At 35.0% G+C, this 17,186-nt stretch overlaps 1 protein-coding gene across 1 annotated transcript in view; it reads right to left on the bottom strand.

Moving 5' to 3' along the window:
• The window catches only part of LOC112502503 (rho GTPase-activating protein REN1-like), a 30,227-nt gene extending 13,587 nt beyond the window's left edge, over positions 1-16,640 (bottom strand). Inside the window, exons 1-12 of the mRNA XM_025106446.1 lie at positions 16,596-16,640; positions 16,404-16,508; positions 16,118-16,198; positions 15,187-15,223; positions 14,347-14,423; positions 12,636-12,706; positions 12,443-12,521; positions 11,717-11,861; positions 11,456-11,575; positions 11,195-11,272; positions 2,576-2,631; positions 1,416-1,485 (exon numbers count right to left, since the gene is read on the bottom strand). Of these exons, the coding sequence (XP_024962214.1) occupies positions 1,416-1,485; positions 2,576-2,631; positions 11,195-11,272; positions 11,456-11,575; positions 11,717-11,861; positions 12,443-12,521; positions 12,636-12,706; positions 14,347-14,423; positions 15,187-15,223; positions 16,118-16,198; positions 16,404-16,508; positions 16,596-16,640 (964 nt within the window). The remainder of the gene's footprint in view (positions 1-1,415; positions 1,486-2,575; positions 2,632-11,194; positions 11,273-11,455; positions 11,576-11,716; positions 11,862-12,442; positions 12,522-12,635; positions 12,707-14,346; positions 14,424-15,186; positions 15,224-16,117; positions 16,199-16,403; positions 16,509-16,595) is intronic.
• Positions 16,641-17,186: the final 546 nt, after the last annotated feature.

Genomic DNA, 17,186 nt, shown 5'->3' with positions numbered 1-17,186 from the left:
TAATTATAACTCCAGTTGAGGGGGAGTGTTAGTTTAGATAACATAGTTGTAAATTCATACTTAAACTAGAATAATAACGTATTGTAAATTAGCAAGGTTAACATTCCTCTTTTTAGAGATTAGTATGCTATCAATCAATAAGGAAACAACTTAAATATTTAAACTCCACATTGTAGATTTCTAATTAAGTGAGAAAATGTTTTGATTTCTCAAAATCACATAACCCTTTGTGGCGGCAAGCTAGAGGAGCTCTATGCCTTAGATAAATCCCAAACTTGGGAATATTGCATCTAAATTGTATACAAAGTTGAAGATTTTCTGGAGCTATCAATAATTGCATCATAGATCTCACGGATCCTGTCAATTAAGGGTGTTATCCCTCATTTCCAGCTTTCTATTTTTAGAGTTTTTCTCTATCCTTTCTTTAGTTGAAAGGATTCTCCTTTTGTATTAAATAGTCTTGCTTTGTGTTTTATAATCAATAGAAAATATATGAAAAGCCTTTAAGGCTCAACTTTGTTTGGTTTCTAGATGGTATCAGAGCGTGGTTTCTGATCATCACCTTTCATGGAAAACCTTTCCTTTAACTTCAGTAGATACCAAACGGCTCTGGTTAGCGAGTCCACTAGCTCCACCACCGACCAAAACAAATCCAACAACCCTCCTCCACAGGTTCAACAAATTGTTGCTCCAAATATCTTTCCCATCACTGGTCACAAGCTAAACGGCCAAAATTTCAGCTTGTGGTCACATTCCATCCAGATCTTCATTGGCGGCAAGGGAAAAGAAGACTATCTCTCGGGGAAAAGCGTGTCACCCGAAGAAGGAGACCCCACTTACAAACAATGGAAAACCGAGAACAACCTCGTAATGTTGTGGCTTCTCAGCTCCATGACGGCTGAAATCGAAGAGCAATTCATCTGCTACAAAACCATCGCTGAAATCTGGGAAGCAGCAAGGGACACCTTTTCTAATAGAGATAATACCTCTTATATTCTCCAAACCGAAAAGGGTATAAGTGCTACTCTCCATCCACAAAGTATACAACAGCTATAGGTCATTTCTTATCTATAGGGGTCATGAAGTGAATGTTCTAAGACACGCACAGAAACAAGACGAGAGAAGAACCAAAAGGAAAATGCGAAAAACATCGGTGACATGAAATGAAACCTAAGTTTGCTGGTGTGGTTGCCAAAGGTAACTTACAAGTTTCAAGACAATGAGAATAATAGCATCTATATTTTTTCATTATTAACTTATGCTTTATTGTCATTTTAAGACTCCTGCATAGGGTTGTATAAGTTATGTTGCTTAGTGAACTAATGAACGAGCATATGCATTTGTCAAAGATAAGTTATCTCAAGAAATGGTGTCATGGGTACTTATTACATTCTAAAATGTCATGGCAAACTTACGATATGCGTCTAGCAAAGCATTGCAACAAGATGCTGGAATTGGGGGTGATGGTAACTCCCGAAGAACATACTGAAACATAATGTCATAAAAAAAGCAATAATCAAAATTCAACGAAGTAAAAATGGGGGAAGGAAGACTTCTTATAGCAACCAACTTTTTAAATTGTTCCAGTTTGGTCACTCAATAACTTTTTGTCCTTGGTGAGTCTTTAGACATTCACTTTTTTTCCAATGTTGTGACAAATGAAGTTAGATGGACATAATAACCCTGATTGAAAAATGTTGTAGTCAAAACATAAAAAGGTAAAAAAAAAAATTAGCGGGTTCAAATGTAAAAAAAAAGACTTTGATTGAAAAAGGGTGCACAGGCCGACTGGAAGGGGGATCGTCGTCATCGGCATCATCCCAAAGGGGGAGGAGGGGGATGGTGCAGGAGGTGTTGCTAGGAAGAGGGTCGTCGCAAGGGGAGATGTTGGGAAAGGCATCGTTGGAGAGGGAGGGACTCAGGGAGGACAGTCGCCTGAAGTTGAATACATAGGCATATGAGAGTTGATCCCTACTCAGTGTTTGAAGTTGACTTAAGGTCCAAGAATGGATTTAAGATTAGCAACATTAACTTGAATCATGCAATAGAAGTTTCGAAGAACCTTCTGAAACTACATAGGCATATAGGTTCTCCGCACGACATAACAACCACAAACGTTGTTCTTCTCACTCTCTGAAATGAGTGTTTTTTCTCTACTTAATAGTTTAAGCTTTGAAGTTCAAACCTTCTGGAATATGATATTCGGTTCTTATTACTTTATAGCTTTGATTTGTGCACACTTGCACAACTGTATTGCTTATTTTGTGCTAACAAACATCTTTGAGCACAAATCTCACAACATTCGAGTTGTACAAGTTGTCTGGTACATGTCTTGTTGCATGAACTTCAAATTTCAATTTCAAAATTCAGCCAAGTTCTGGAAATTTGAAACATTGAGACAAAACATTGAAATATTTGACTTCAAATTGTCACAACATTGAGACAAAATTATAAAGTTTAAGGTATCATCTAGGACAAATTTATTTAAGTGATCAAAATGGACAATTGGAAAAGTTTGTTTCTATTTAATGCATTTTGCCTTAAGTATATACGGCAGTGTACTTATATGACATACCTTGATACAGTCTCCTATAACATGTGCATCCTCTTCTGCGGTAAACTCCACCTTCCCTGTACCCAATCATAAAATTTTCCGTTATGTGAACTTTCAAACAGACGAGGCTTCCTAAGTTATACAATCATGAACCACATTGCAAGCATATATTTCAATTTATGTATAATAACTCAACTCTTTAAATAGGAAAAAAAAAAGATCAAACAAGTGAAACGGAATCCAGGTTCTTGCATGTGACTTGCTTATTATAACTAGTCCATGCTACATTTAGGTTGTAATTGTGTCTAATTTTCATAGAAGTGTGTTGGTGATTTTAGTGTCATCTAGCCATTTGGTGTAGTCAAGATTAATGTGAGACAAAATGAGTTTAGTATTGGCTACAATTCGTTCGGAGGTGTGGAGCTCACACTTGGATAAGCTAATATGAACTCAGGAATACGGGGTCAAGGCAATGTTGAACCATTGCATCATTTATTTCCAAGTGAAATGAATCGTCACATCTTTTCCTAACAGATGCGACTTTTCCCAACAGATGCAACCTTTCCCTCCTTAATTAACTAACACCTTTTAGTTAATTAACTGAATTAACTACCAATTTTAGTTAATTAACCGAATTAACTACCTTTTGGTTAGTTAACCGAATTAACTACCATTTTTAGTTAATTAACCAAATTAACTACTTTTTGGTTAGTTAACTGGATTAACTACCTTTTGGTTAGTTAACCGAATTAACTAACACCTTTCCGAAAAGGTGTGTCTTTTGGTATTCTATATATACCATGTTCCATATTTGCTAAAGACACACGAAAAACATACATTGGTTTTTCTCTGTCAAATTTGTCTCTACAAACATAATCTATAACAAGGTATTATGTGTTTTACTAATCTTGGATTTGCCTGAAATCCGGATTGAATTATTGGATTATCCCAAAAATCTGAATTCGTGTAACCCTAGGGTATACGGTCGAATTACAGATTTCTGGAAAGTGTTCCATACACGATCCAATTAATTATCCAAGTTTATTGATATTCTGAATCCCTAGAAATCTAACATTCAGAATCTGTAATTTTGAAGGAATATCAATGGCTGCAGAATCTGTTAAAGACATGAGTTCCAAGTTTGGCAAACTGGAAAAGTTTGAAGGGAATGATTTCAGGTGTTGGCAGAAGAAAATGCACTTTCTATTTACATCTCTGAAAATTGTTTATGTTCTAAGTTCCCCTGCACCAGAATTCCATGAAGATGAAACGCTGGAGACAACTAGGTGCCGAAGCAAATGAGAGAACGATCACTATATCTGCCGAGGACACATCTTAAACGGTCTGGCTGACTCCTTATTTGATATTTATCAAAACAGTGAATCTGCAAGAGACTTATGGGATGCTCTAGAATCCAAATACATGGCAGAAGATGCCTCGAGCAAGAAATTTCTTGTAAGTAATTTCAATAACTACAAGATGGTGGATTCTAGACCTGTGATGGAACAATATAATGAACTTCTCAGAATATTGGGACAATTTGAACAACATAAAATGCAAATGGATGAATCCATTGTTGTATCAAGTGTGATTGACAAATTACCCCCTTCATGGAAGGATTTCAAACATATGCTTAAACACAAAAAGGAAGAGTTGTCTCTTGTACAACTTGGCAGCCATCATCATATTGAAGAATCTTTACGAGTACAAGAAAGTGGCAAAGAAAAGGAAAAGGAACTTCCTGGTCCATCATCTGTCAATATGGTGGAAGAAGGGAAAAACCAGAAAGGAAAGAAACGGAAAAGAGATGACCACAAAAAGGGATACCACAAGAAAGCAAGACTGGTATGTTGGAAATGTAACAAAGCGGGTCACATGAAGCGTGACTGTCGTGTAGGAAGAGGAAAGAATGAAGCAAGTACCTCTAGACAAGGATCTCAAGGTCAAGGTCCAAAACCTCATGAAGGTATGAACTTTAACTATGATACAAGTTCTGTTATATGCTACGTACCATTAATACCCGAGGCATTTTACATACAGAATGATAATTATGCATGGTGGATAGACTCGGGGGCAACGAGTCATGTATGTAAGGATTGCCATTGGTTTAACAACTATGAAGGGGTAGAAGATGGTTCGGTGCTCTACATGGGAGACCATGTAAGTACTCCGATTGTTGGTCGTGGTTCTGTGTCCTTAGTGTTTAGTTCCGGAAATACTCTTAATCTTAGGAATGTAATACATGTTCCTAATATTAGGAAAAACTTAGTTTCTGGTGGCGTATTAAATAAATGTGGTTATAAGCAAGTTATTGAGTCGGATAAGTATATCTTTTCCAAGTGTGGTACATTTGTGGGATTTGGCTATTACTGTAATGGGATGTTCATGTTTAAATGTAAATAATAAAAGTATTACAAATTCCGTGTATATGACATGTTCAAAAACTATTACTTCTTCTCTTTGGCATGCACGTTTAAGACGTTCATTATAAACGAATGCTTGACATGTCTAAAAATGGCTTAATTCCACCTTTTGACATTAACTAGAGAAGTGTAGAACATGCATGTTAACTAAGATAACTAGACAACCTTTTCCTAATGTAAAAAGAAATTCTGTAGTGCTTGAATTAATACATAGTGACTTGTGTGATTTGCATGCAACTCCATCCTTAGGAAATAAGAAATATTTTGTCACTTTTATAGATGACAACACTCGTTTCTGTTATGTTTACTTACTACATTCTAAGGATGAAGCCCTAGATAAATTTAAAATTTACAAAACAGAAGTTGAGTTGCAACAAAATGGCTTAATCAAAAGATTAAGAACCGATAAAGGTGGTGAGTATTATGACCCTACTTATTTCCAATCCGTAAGAATCATACATGAAACTATGGCTCCGTATACCCCTCAACAAAATGGTATATCGGAAAAGAAAAACAGAATTCTCAAGGAAATGGTTAATTTCATGTTATCATATTCAGGACTAAGTGATGGATTTTGAGGAGAAGCCATGTTAACGGCTTGCTATTTATTAAATAGGGTTCCAAACAAAAGGAACAAAACAACCCCTTATGAACTTTGGTATAAAAAGAAACCAAATTTAAATTATTTAAAAAATTTGGGGATGTTGAGCAATTGTAAGACTAACTAAACCCAGAATGAAAAATCTGGGTGAAAGAGATATTAATTGCATCTTTATTGGATATGCTGAGCATTCCAAAGCTTATAGGTTCTTTGTTTTAGAACCTAACAGCTATGTCTCAGTTAATTCTGTTATAGAATCTAGAGATGCCATATTTGATGAAACTCGGTTTACATCAATATCTAGACCAAAGGACATGACTCCTACTTTAAGTGGAACTAATAAAGAGAAGGAAGCCACCCCTAGTACGAGTGAATCACTAGAGCTTCAAAGAAGCAAAAAAGAAAGAAAGGCTAAATCCTTTGGTCTTGATTTTCAATTATATTTGGTTGAGGGTTCTAGATATGAAATAGTCTATCAATACAATTATTGTTTCAGTATTGAAGAAGATCCTAAAACATTTAATGAGGCAATGAGATCTCAAGACGTTGCCTTCTGGAAAGGAGCAATTAATGATGAAATGGATTCCATCATAGGAAATAATACATGGATCCTGTCTAATCTTCCCCCAGGTTGCGAACCATTAGGTTGCAAGTGGATTTTCAAAAGGAAAATGAAAGTGGACGGATCAATAGACAAATTTAAGGCTCGTTTGGTCATTCAAGGTTATAGACAAAAACCTGGAATTGACTACTTCGATACCTATGCACCAGTCGCTCGTATTTCGATGATTAGATTGTTAACTGCTCTAGCTGCAATTCATAATCTAGTAATTCGCCAAATGGATGTTAAAACTGCCTTCTTGAATGGTGATTTAGACGAAGAGGTATACATGAAACAACCTGAAGGTTTCATTATTCCTGGAAATGAGCACAAAGTGTGCAAGTTGCTTAAGTCTTTGTATGGGCTAAAACAAGCACCTAAACAGTGGCATCAAAAATTTGATGATGTTGTCTTATCAAATGGTTTTAAGTTAAACCAGGCAAACAAATGTGTATATAGTAAGTTTGATAAATCTGGTCAAGGTGTAATCATTTGTCTATATGTAGATGACATGTTAATTTTTGGAACAGACCAAAAACAAGTTGATATGACTAAGGAGTTCTTGTCTTCCAAATTCTCTATGAAGGATATGGGGGAGGCTGAAGTGATACTTGGAATCAGAATTAAGCATGAACACCAACGAATTTCTATCTCACGATCTCATTATATTGAGAAAGTACTAAGGAAATTTAATGGTTCAAATTGTTCCGCGGTTAGCACTCCTATGGATCCGAGTATGAAACTTATGCCCAATACAGGTCAAGCGGTTTCACAGCTCGAGTATTCAAAAGTCATTGGATGTTTAATGTATGCAATGACTAGTACTAGGCCAGACATTGCATTTGCTGTAGGAAAATTAAGTAGATTTACAAGTAATCCCAGTACTCATCACTGGCAAGCTATAAGGCGGGTGCTAAAATATTTAACGAAAACCAAGGACTATGGTTTGTCATATATGAGATTTCCTTCGATTATTGATGGGTACTCTGATGCAAGTTGGATTACCAATTTTGAAGATCACTCCTTCACAAGTGGATGGGTGTTCACTTGGAGGAGGAGATATTTCTTGGGCCTCTAAAAAGCAAACTTGCATCACAAATTCAACAATGGAATCTGAATTTGTAGCTCTATCTGCTGCTGGGAAAGAGGCAGAATGGCTAAGAAATCTTATCTATGAGATTCCTTTGTGGTCAAAACCAATCTCACCCATTTCTGTACACTGTGATAGTGCTGCCACTTTGGCAAAAGCAAATAGTCAAGTGTATAATGGAAAGTCGTGACATTTGGGTGTTAGACATAGTATGGTACGTGAGCTGATCACTCATGGGATTATCTCTGTTGTATTTGTTCGATCACAACAGAATCTAGCTGATCACTTGACTACAGGATTAGCTAGGGACTTGGTAAATAAGTCAGCTATAGGGATGGGTTTAAGACCCATTTGATATCTCTAAGGTGAGATACCCAATTCCTTTCTAATACAATATTAGGAGTTGAATTCAATGTGGAAAGCTTACTTTTGGAGATTGAAGCACATCGTCTACATCATCCCAAGGTATGTGTATAGTCCACAGACTAGAGTTAGATTGAATATATTTCTTAATGGTTCTTTTGAAAAAGTGCATTTGCAGGTGCATAAAGTAAAAGGGCTACCTATGTGAGTGTGAAGTGTCGCCGCTTCCGAAAGCTTGGGCTTGGCTTTTTATGCACTCATGAATGGATAGGACACATGACTTAGTAATAGTGTCAAGTGTAAACACTAGATTTTGTGTATTAACTTATGTGTATAATATCTTCAATTACTCAAATAAGTTGATGGGTTCAAGCCTTGGGACACCCTGATTCTCGAGTATTTGGAACTTATATTATACTAATGTGGAAATTCAATCTTCTAGATATTTTCATTTATGTATGATTTTGATTTTATGTTTGAACTTTTAGTTAATAAAGGATTACACTAAAATGGGGGAGGAATGTTGGTGATTTTAGTGTCATCTAGCCATTTGGTGTAGTCAAGATTAATGTGAGACAAAATGAGTTTAGTATTGGCTACAATTCGAGTTCGGAGGTGTGGAGCGCACACTTGGATAAGCTAATATGAACTCGAGAATACGGGGTCAAGGCAATGTTGAACCATTGCATCATTTATTTCCAAGTGAAATGAACCGTCACATCTTTTCCTAACAGATGCGACTTTTCCCAACAGATGCAACCTTTCCCTCCTTAATTAACTAACACCTTTTAATTAATTAACCGAACTAACTACCAATTTTAGTTAATTAACCAAATTAACTACCTTTTGGTTAGTTAACCAAATTAACTACCATTTTTAGTTAATTAACCGAATTAACTACCTTTTGGTTAGTTAACCGAATTAACCAACACCTTTCCAAAAAGGTGTGTCTTTTGGTATTCTATATATACCATGTTCCATATTTGCTAAAGACATACAAAAAACATACATTGGTTTTTCTCTGTCAAATTTGTCTCTACAAACATAATCTATAACAAAGTATTATGTGTTTTACTAATCCTGGATTTGCGTGAAATCCGGATTGAATTATTGGATTATCCCAAATCTAAATTCGTGTAACCCCAGATTATAAGGTCGAATTACAGATTCTGGAAAGTATTCCATACACGATCCAATTAATTAACCAAGTTTATTGATATTCTGAGTCCCTAGAAATCTAACAAAGTGTAGTATAACAAGTGCATATAATATCGAGGGAAACAAATGGAAGTCCAGGGACTGAATGGTATCCAGAAAGTTCAGGGACAACTTGTAGATGTGATGTATGATTTCATCCCCACAATTCCTTTGTCCAGTTCAACCATCAAGTTGTCTGGTTCAGTTTAGTTCCCCCGTGTGTGCACAGGTCAGCCATTCAGTCTACTTTTGGTGGGGGGTCGAAAGATACAGGCGAAATTAGTCGAATGTTATTTGAATTTCATTCAATGTTCATTTGTATAAGAATCGATGTGATCCCAAAGATTGAATTGAGCATTCATTGTTCCAGAAATTGCTATTTAGGATTTAATCTTCTAGATAAAATTAAGATGATGCACAATGTATTCACTTGAATACATCAAGGTTTGAATTTTTGTGATTTTTTGGGTTGCATAACTGCCACATACTTGACATTCTTACTATCCAAGTACCAGTCTTAGCTTAGTAAGGTTGCTTGTTTCCGTTCATTTAAGATTCTATCTAAAAAAGAAGGTCAACAGGGTACTAAAATGGCTCTCACTGAGATAATCTTCATTTTTAAGCCGCCATTTGGTTCGCCTGAAGCCTTAAAGACGGAGGAAGGCAGGAGCAGTAATCTATGGGCGAGTACTCAGGGCCATCTCTAGGCAAGGGCAGGACAGACACTTGCCCATGGCCCAACAAAAATAGGGGTCCCATTTTTTTTATTAGTCGTATTTATATAAAACTTAATTGATTAAAAGTTCCATGACCCTTCACTGATTCTCCTTCCTAGGAAGCCAAAGTGTGTCCATATATTTTTTTCTTCCATCTCAACGTCAATTGCTACAGTATCATAGAAAATTTTACATACTTTTTGAACACAGAAAAATGGGCTTCTTGACCATAATACATTAAATTATGGATTGTCCAGTCTTCCTCTTGACTCTCGTGGAACAATTGCGGTCATGATGGTGAATGGTGCTACACTCGTAGTGATGAATACTGTATCTTATGATCACTTTATGTACTAAATATTATATATTTGTATATTACTTTGTGTTTCTAATCTGATTTGATTGTAAGGTTCAACTTGATGTATTAGTGGCTTCTTCTTGTTGGATATTTTCCGTGAACAGTTCTCCTAGAGGTTATTTTCATTTATATCCGGAACTAGTCACTTGCTTGGCAAAATGTTACTTCTTTTCTAACAATTTGTTTGGTTATGTCAGGACCTCTTTCCGTTAACTATTTGACTCCAGAAGGTCAAAAAATTCCCATGTTTTGGGGTATTTCACAATCCACAAGCGTTCATTTCAATTTCCAGTTTGTATGAGAAGGGTGGGATTGGGGGATTGTAATCTAAACTTGCAGAGAGAAAAGAAGAGGCCTTAACAGCTAGGATATCACATTGGTCTTTACACAAACTTCAATTTTGATCTTAAAGCGGGTCTAGACTAATCAATGTCTCAAAGTATGTAACCTTTTTGGATTATCAACTGGGAATAAACTATTTTAGAAAATCGAGGTTTTAGAACCTTTGGATTCAAATGCTTATGCTGTCTAGTGTCTACTGTTACTGCATTCCCAACCCTCAAAATAACACAACAAAATAGAGTTGTTCTATTGCAAATCATATATTCTACCATGTGCAAGTTACTACAGAGTTTCTGTTCCATTTGCTACTGATAGGTCCATATTCATATTCTAACAGATTCATATGCATTTGTTAACAGCTCCATATACATATACATATACATATACATATACATATACATATACATATACATATACATATACATATACATATACATATACATATACATATANCATATACATATACATATACATATACATATACATATACATATACATGTGTTGTTAACGATGTACTGAAAATGGAATATATGAATTAACATATGCTACTTGTTGATATGTTTATATGTTGAATCATGAAATATATTCATACTAATACAATATGCTATGTATTAACATATAAAATAGGAGAGTACTTTTTAGTATTTTTGGTATTGAATTTTATTTTTGATGATGAAAAGCATCGGTTTTAAGATTTTTTTATCATAACTTGTAAGGGCCTTTTCTGTGTAAAATTACAGGCCTACGAGCACTCTTTGAATTTGATTTGTGAATTTGGATGATAATTGGACAAAAATGATGTAACTGACATGGTTGTGAGAATATAAATAAAATATTGATAGTTCTTTTTAAGCAATTTAAAAAACACTATAGATAATCACCGTTTTATCTATTTTAGCCCTTAGATTGTATAAACAACAAAATCAGAATTTTGATACAACTAACTCACCCTGCTCGTATTCTCGGATACGGTGCTCAACATCTTCTACGTCTGCAGCCTGCCTCAAGATGCCTTCTACTTTCACTCCTGGGACATTCAAAGAAAAATAACTATAACTAAATGCAACTGCATGAACATGGACTAATTGACCGTCTTGCAAAGTCTAGTGCTCTTTTTGCATTTACGCAAGAACGATGGCATTTTGCAACCAAATGCCAACTGCAATTTTAATAGTTAACCATTCCAAAACTAATGAAGTTTGCATCTTACCATGATCTTCAACATATCTAAGGGCTTTCTCCAAGAAAGAAGGAGTTCCATCTATATCTTCCAATGCAAGTAAGATTGGACGACCAAGGACCATTGATTTTGGCGGGGATCGGTCTTTTGCTGTTGGAAGAAGACAAGCAAGCCAAAGAGATGTATTAGTGTCTATGAGCGTGTTTGTAATTACAAGAACAGGCAAATCACACACAATAGAAAAACAATAAAAATGTATGAACAAATAGTTCTTCTGCATATTGTTCTTACGCTGTTCTGAAGAACCATCAGCTGTATCACCCTTCTCATTTTTCACTGTTCCACTTTGCGCCGCCATCGGGGAAATGCTTGGTGCATTTGCCAAAGCTTCATCCAGTGCAGCCTTCCACTCATTTAAATCCTCTGTAGTTTCAGCCTGCAATAATAAAAGCCGATGAGCAGTAGTAGCTAGGAACAAACAGCCCATCAGTTCCTTCGAGGAAAAAACTGTCTTATTACCTGTAATTAATTGTTAAATTATCCTAGATGACAAAATGTGACACATAGTGCTTTTCATTTGATGCAACTCTTTAGCAGGTAATCTGTACGCATACAGTTTTTGAATGGTCTTTAGAGTGTAAAATTCAATCTATTACACACCCATTTAGAGAGAAAAGAAAACACACATTCTTTTCAAATCACCATCTTTCCTTACCTTTTCAGGCATTAATATAGATATTGTCTACACCTCATGTGTACAAATTTTACAATAAGCTTAATACTGTTATGAAATATATATACATTATATAATGTATATATTATTTTTCTGGCCAGCAGATTGAACGACGGGGTATGCAGCTAACACAAAACAGAACAAGAATAATTGCTACTATTTTGAAGAAACTATTATAGGGACAAATACTACTCTAACCAACTACAACTAACAATCTGGTAAATAGACTTAAATGCCCTTAAAAACTCTAGGTAAAATGTCATAGAAACTTTATAAAATAGCACCTTAAGAGTAAAAGTTCTCCCTTCACGACCATTTGGGAATAGCACCGTCAAGAGTTTCTTATCTGCTTTAACAACCACACTGAAATTCAGAGAAAGCGATCACTAGTAAGTGAAGAAGTAGCAAACATCAGGATAGTAACTGCACAAGACAAATAATGTAAAAGATTATATGAATTAAAGAAAGAAAGCCAACCTGCCCGAACTGTTGAGGTCTATGCCACCAAGGGTTAGATTCGCCTCACCTCCCCTTTGAGGAGCAGCATTCTGATACTTGGGTAAATAAAGCTATGAATGAGCCTTCAATATTTTGAGATGCAACAACCATATACTTAAAAAGAGAGGACTATTTCCTTAGGGAACTAAAGTGAAAGTTTTCTCACAGACAAAACAAATGAGAACTACAAATCAATTTAGCCCAAACATAGATTTACAAAGTTATATCGGCATAATTAATGCATTGTCAATCCAAGATACATCTTTCCTCATCTCAAAACCACCAGAAAGAAGCATACAGATGATCATTTATGAAGAGAACTCAAAACATTGTGCTATTGCTTGGGTAAAGGACATGTTAAAAAATAAACCATTACTTCCAAATTACAGATTAGGAACATCTTTTAATACATCACCAAAGGGTGAGGAAATTTTAGAAAGCATTAAAAAACTGGGAATTATATTTTTTTAAAGAACAAGGCAAGTGCGAGTGCAAGTATTAAAAGCGTCAACATTGAATTTGGATTTGAAACATGCTATCTTAGTGGCGTTTAACAAGAAAGTTAAGTGAAGGACGAGTGGTTCGAGTCAGCATTCTGCATAGACAACTCTTTTGTTTTATAATATAAAGAGCATTACTTCCTTTACCAGAAGGAAAATTTTCAAACTGCAAGCGAAAGAGGGTGATCATTGAAAGAACAATCAGACAGCAGCAACAAGCAAAACCTATGTTTCACCACATTATTACAGTACAGACAGCCATTTAATTGTCCAGTCATTTTATTTTGTTTCGAAGGTAAATTTCATTTAACCATTTTGTCCTTGACAATTCAATAGCTGAGAAATCAGCAGGACTGCTCCAGCTAGATAACTTATTATATAAAACTAGATTGGTTACTTAGACTTAGTTGAGGACATGTTTAGTCTAAAATGGTTCAGTGAAATTTGTACGGTAAGCTATAAAGCCGACTCAGCTGATACCTAATAGGAATAAGCAGGCATAAGTCTTAGGATGCGAACATACTTTAACTTATAGCTTCCAGTTAGAATTGTACTTAGGACATCAATAAATCTTTTCCCAGGGTATTATTAATTCAAATTAATGGCTTTACTATCAAACAATTCATTACCTACATTTGTACAATATAATTTTTTATTAAGGTTGAGCATCAATGCAATAAGGCAGTTCAAAGGAGAGTTGGACAGAATAGTAAGTATTTTAGCTGGTAGGAGTACCAATATTTTCTTATATCCTTCCTTTTGGCAGCCAGGATATACTGTAACCGAGTATGGAGTTCTAACACATAAACCAGTTGCAGATTTTCTATCATATATGGTACAGGTGAACTGTCGCCAACTAGACAAGCTGACCTAAATATTTGAACATCAGAAGAACTAGAGATATTTCTAGTGATCAGAATCAGATCATATTTTCATTGTGTCGACAGGTGTGTAATCTGCATATAGGATAGAAAGACAACAATATGGTGGTTTATGACGTAGCAAACATACAGAAGCTTTTGAACCCATATGGCACAAGGTCAAGTTTGGTTTCTTTTTCATGGAATAGTAATAGAATATAACAGCCCATAAGGCTTGATGCATGCACTTCTATATCCTAGCCTGGGACAAGCTATTTAAGCGATAATCAAAATGCAGAACAAGACATCCACATAAAATATGCAACTTACTGGATCACTTCGGAAGAAAACCAATGAGGTTTGTGTCAGAACAAACCACCTTTTCTTCCAAGAGGTCCAGCCAATTCCTGCATAAGGAAGTGTAATTTAGGGACTTACGAGAGAGTATAATGTGCCCTCAGAATGATGAACAATTGGCAGTCAAAAAATGTTGCCGTCATAATCACATGCATGCTTCATGCATACACTATACTATTGATGCTAAAATGATCTAAGATTAAAGACTCGTAAAAGTAATGTTTATGATAAAGAATAAATGTAAGCTAATCAAAGATGACACAATACAGCAGAAGTGTGTCTCTTTTAAATTTCAATTTATGATATATTTCTTATATAGTCAATTATGTACATGTCGCTTCATTGTTTGAGTAAGAAAATGGAATAACTGCTGCATAATAAGTTCTTGTGACTCAAGGGAAAAAATTGCTGCATAATAAGTTCTTTGGGTTTATTCCATAGAATTTATTGCAATCCTTTACTTTTCTGTTGAATGTCACGACTTGCCAAATATATAACAAAACTAGTTTTAATAATGTTTACAATCAGAACAGCCACTATGATGAATTACTAGTTTTGCAACTAAAAGAGTAATCAACACATACGACAAACATACAAACTTTGTAGGGTGTAATAGAAGATTGTGTAGCCACAAGTTGTATCAAAGACAACCAGAATTAACCAACTATAAACGGTCTTGCACAGCATAATAGGATTAGGAAAACCAGTTGAGAAACTACATTAGTTTCAAGTTTACAGGAACACATGATGACAACATCACACCTAGGAAAAAGAACACCACACTAGTAAGCATAAATTGATAAAATATCACACCTTTTGATGACAGAAATAATGGTCCACTCTTGTAAACCTGCAAATCAATAATTATAGATCAAAACGATGGTGATTGAGGGAGGTCCCAGGCCATGAGGAGCAATCCCATCATGCACTTCGTTGAGATAAAATCCAAAAAGATTGTGTAGCCCATGTGAACAAGCCTTGGCAGTGACAGTTGAAATGACCCTTTCTCCAATCAAATGATGCTCGAATATTATTTAAGGGAAACTATCTATTCACTGGAAAGATAACTTTAAGTAATATTATTATGATTGTGGCATTATGTATGTGTTCTACATGAGTATGTTAATCAAGTTTCAGGATATAACAGACTAAAGCATGACTACTTTTTCAATCAAAAAATAAATGAAAGGTTGTTGTCATATAAGGCAAACACAACGCAATTGCAAATAAACAATGTTGGGACATCCGAAATTATGTACGTAAAAAAGTAAAAGCAAATCATACACTTACATGGTGATAACATCATATTCTTTAATTAGGCCAATTTTCCACAGAAAGTTGGGATAAACTCAATGTCAGCAAAAATAATGGTAATACTTATCAAAAACACACATTCCAATTTCGTATTTGAAAAGTCAAGTTAACATCAAATTTTCCTTACTATCTGTAAAATGAACATCAAGGAGTAAAATATTTTAAGGAGATGGAAAAATTAAAAACCAGGGAACAAAAGATTAAATCATAAATCATAATCTACAGCATATGAAAGAACAGGATAAATTCTATCAATGGAATATATCACTCCCATCATTCCAAAAAATAAAAATACACTAAATTTATGTATTATGACTGTGAAGTTAACATGAATCTGTAGGTATTTTAGTATTTGTGTTTTACAAGTGAATTGAACTTTACAACAGATTCTACAAATGGAAAATAACCAAGGAAATAATGAGAACAAAACCTTATTGCCATTAAGAGAATGTTGGCTCTCAGCCGGTTCAGCTGCGCCATGTGGAGAAAACGGGTTACCACCACCATCTCCCTAAAACAAAATGGCAACAATTTACTAACAAATAATTTTGCCTTAAGTCCGGCATAAGTCAACGTTGATGGAAATAAATTTATCCCCATTATCTCATTCCCCTAAAATCCCAAAACTACACTATAATTAAAGCATGAAATTCAAAAAGTTACACAATTTAGATCAATGACAATACGTTGATTACCCAAAGAAACGACATTCAAACCTGAGCGGAAGCATCAGCGTTTGTTTTGGAATCAGAATTGTTTTGCACATCAGCGTTGTTCTTCTTAGCAGCAGGATTGTTGTTCTTCGTATCAGCATTGTTGTTCTTATTACTGACAGAGTTGTTGGATTTCAAATCGGCATTGTTGCTTTTGGTGTTGATGGCAGCAGAGTTGTTCTTCGATTCAATCACGTTCGTTTTGGAATCAGCGGCATTGTTTTTAGGATTAGGCATCATCCAATTCAAAATAACAATAGGATTGAGATCAGTTTTAACTCATTCAAACAAATCAAACCTGCATTTAACGCGCAATCAAAAATCAACAATGCTGCAAGAATCATAGCCATATTAATACAAATAAGATCAGAAATGAAACACATACCACCTGGAATCTTCGATGAAATTGGAAATTGTGCAAGAGAAACTGTGAGATGATTGAAAATGGGAAATGGAGGGAGGGAAAAGATGAAGAGAGAGAAAGGTGGTGATTGTAGCAAAAATGGCGACCTCGTATTCACTCCTTTTTCCTACTTTTTTGGGTACATTGCCCCTTTTACACGTCTATCTCCATGTGTAAATAGAAAATGAAAAATCCACAGTACATTACATGAACGAATGAATTATACGTGGCAGATATGCCCACGAACATAACAAAATAATAATATATTACCAAAAATATATATATATATATATATATATATATTTAAGGGTTTAATAGGTAATTATTTATTATTAGTCTAAACTTATTTGGGTTTAATTAAGATTGGACCTTAATCTAATATG

Source organism: Cynara cardunculus, unplaced genomic scaffold, assembly GCF_001531365.2.
Source record: "Cynara cardunculus var. scolymus isolate 2C unplaced genomic scaffold, CcrdV1 Un_Scaffold_1517, whole genome shotgun sequence".
Taxonomy (NCBI): Eukaryota; Viridiplantae; Streptophyta; class Magnoliopsida; order Asterales; family Asteraceae; genus Cynara; species Cynara cardunculus.
Note: the sequence above shows the minus strand (reverse complement) of the source record. Positions and strands in the feature narration are given on the sequence as shown.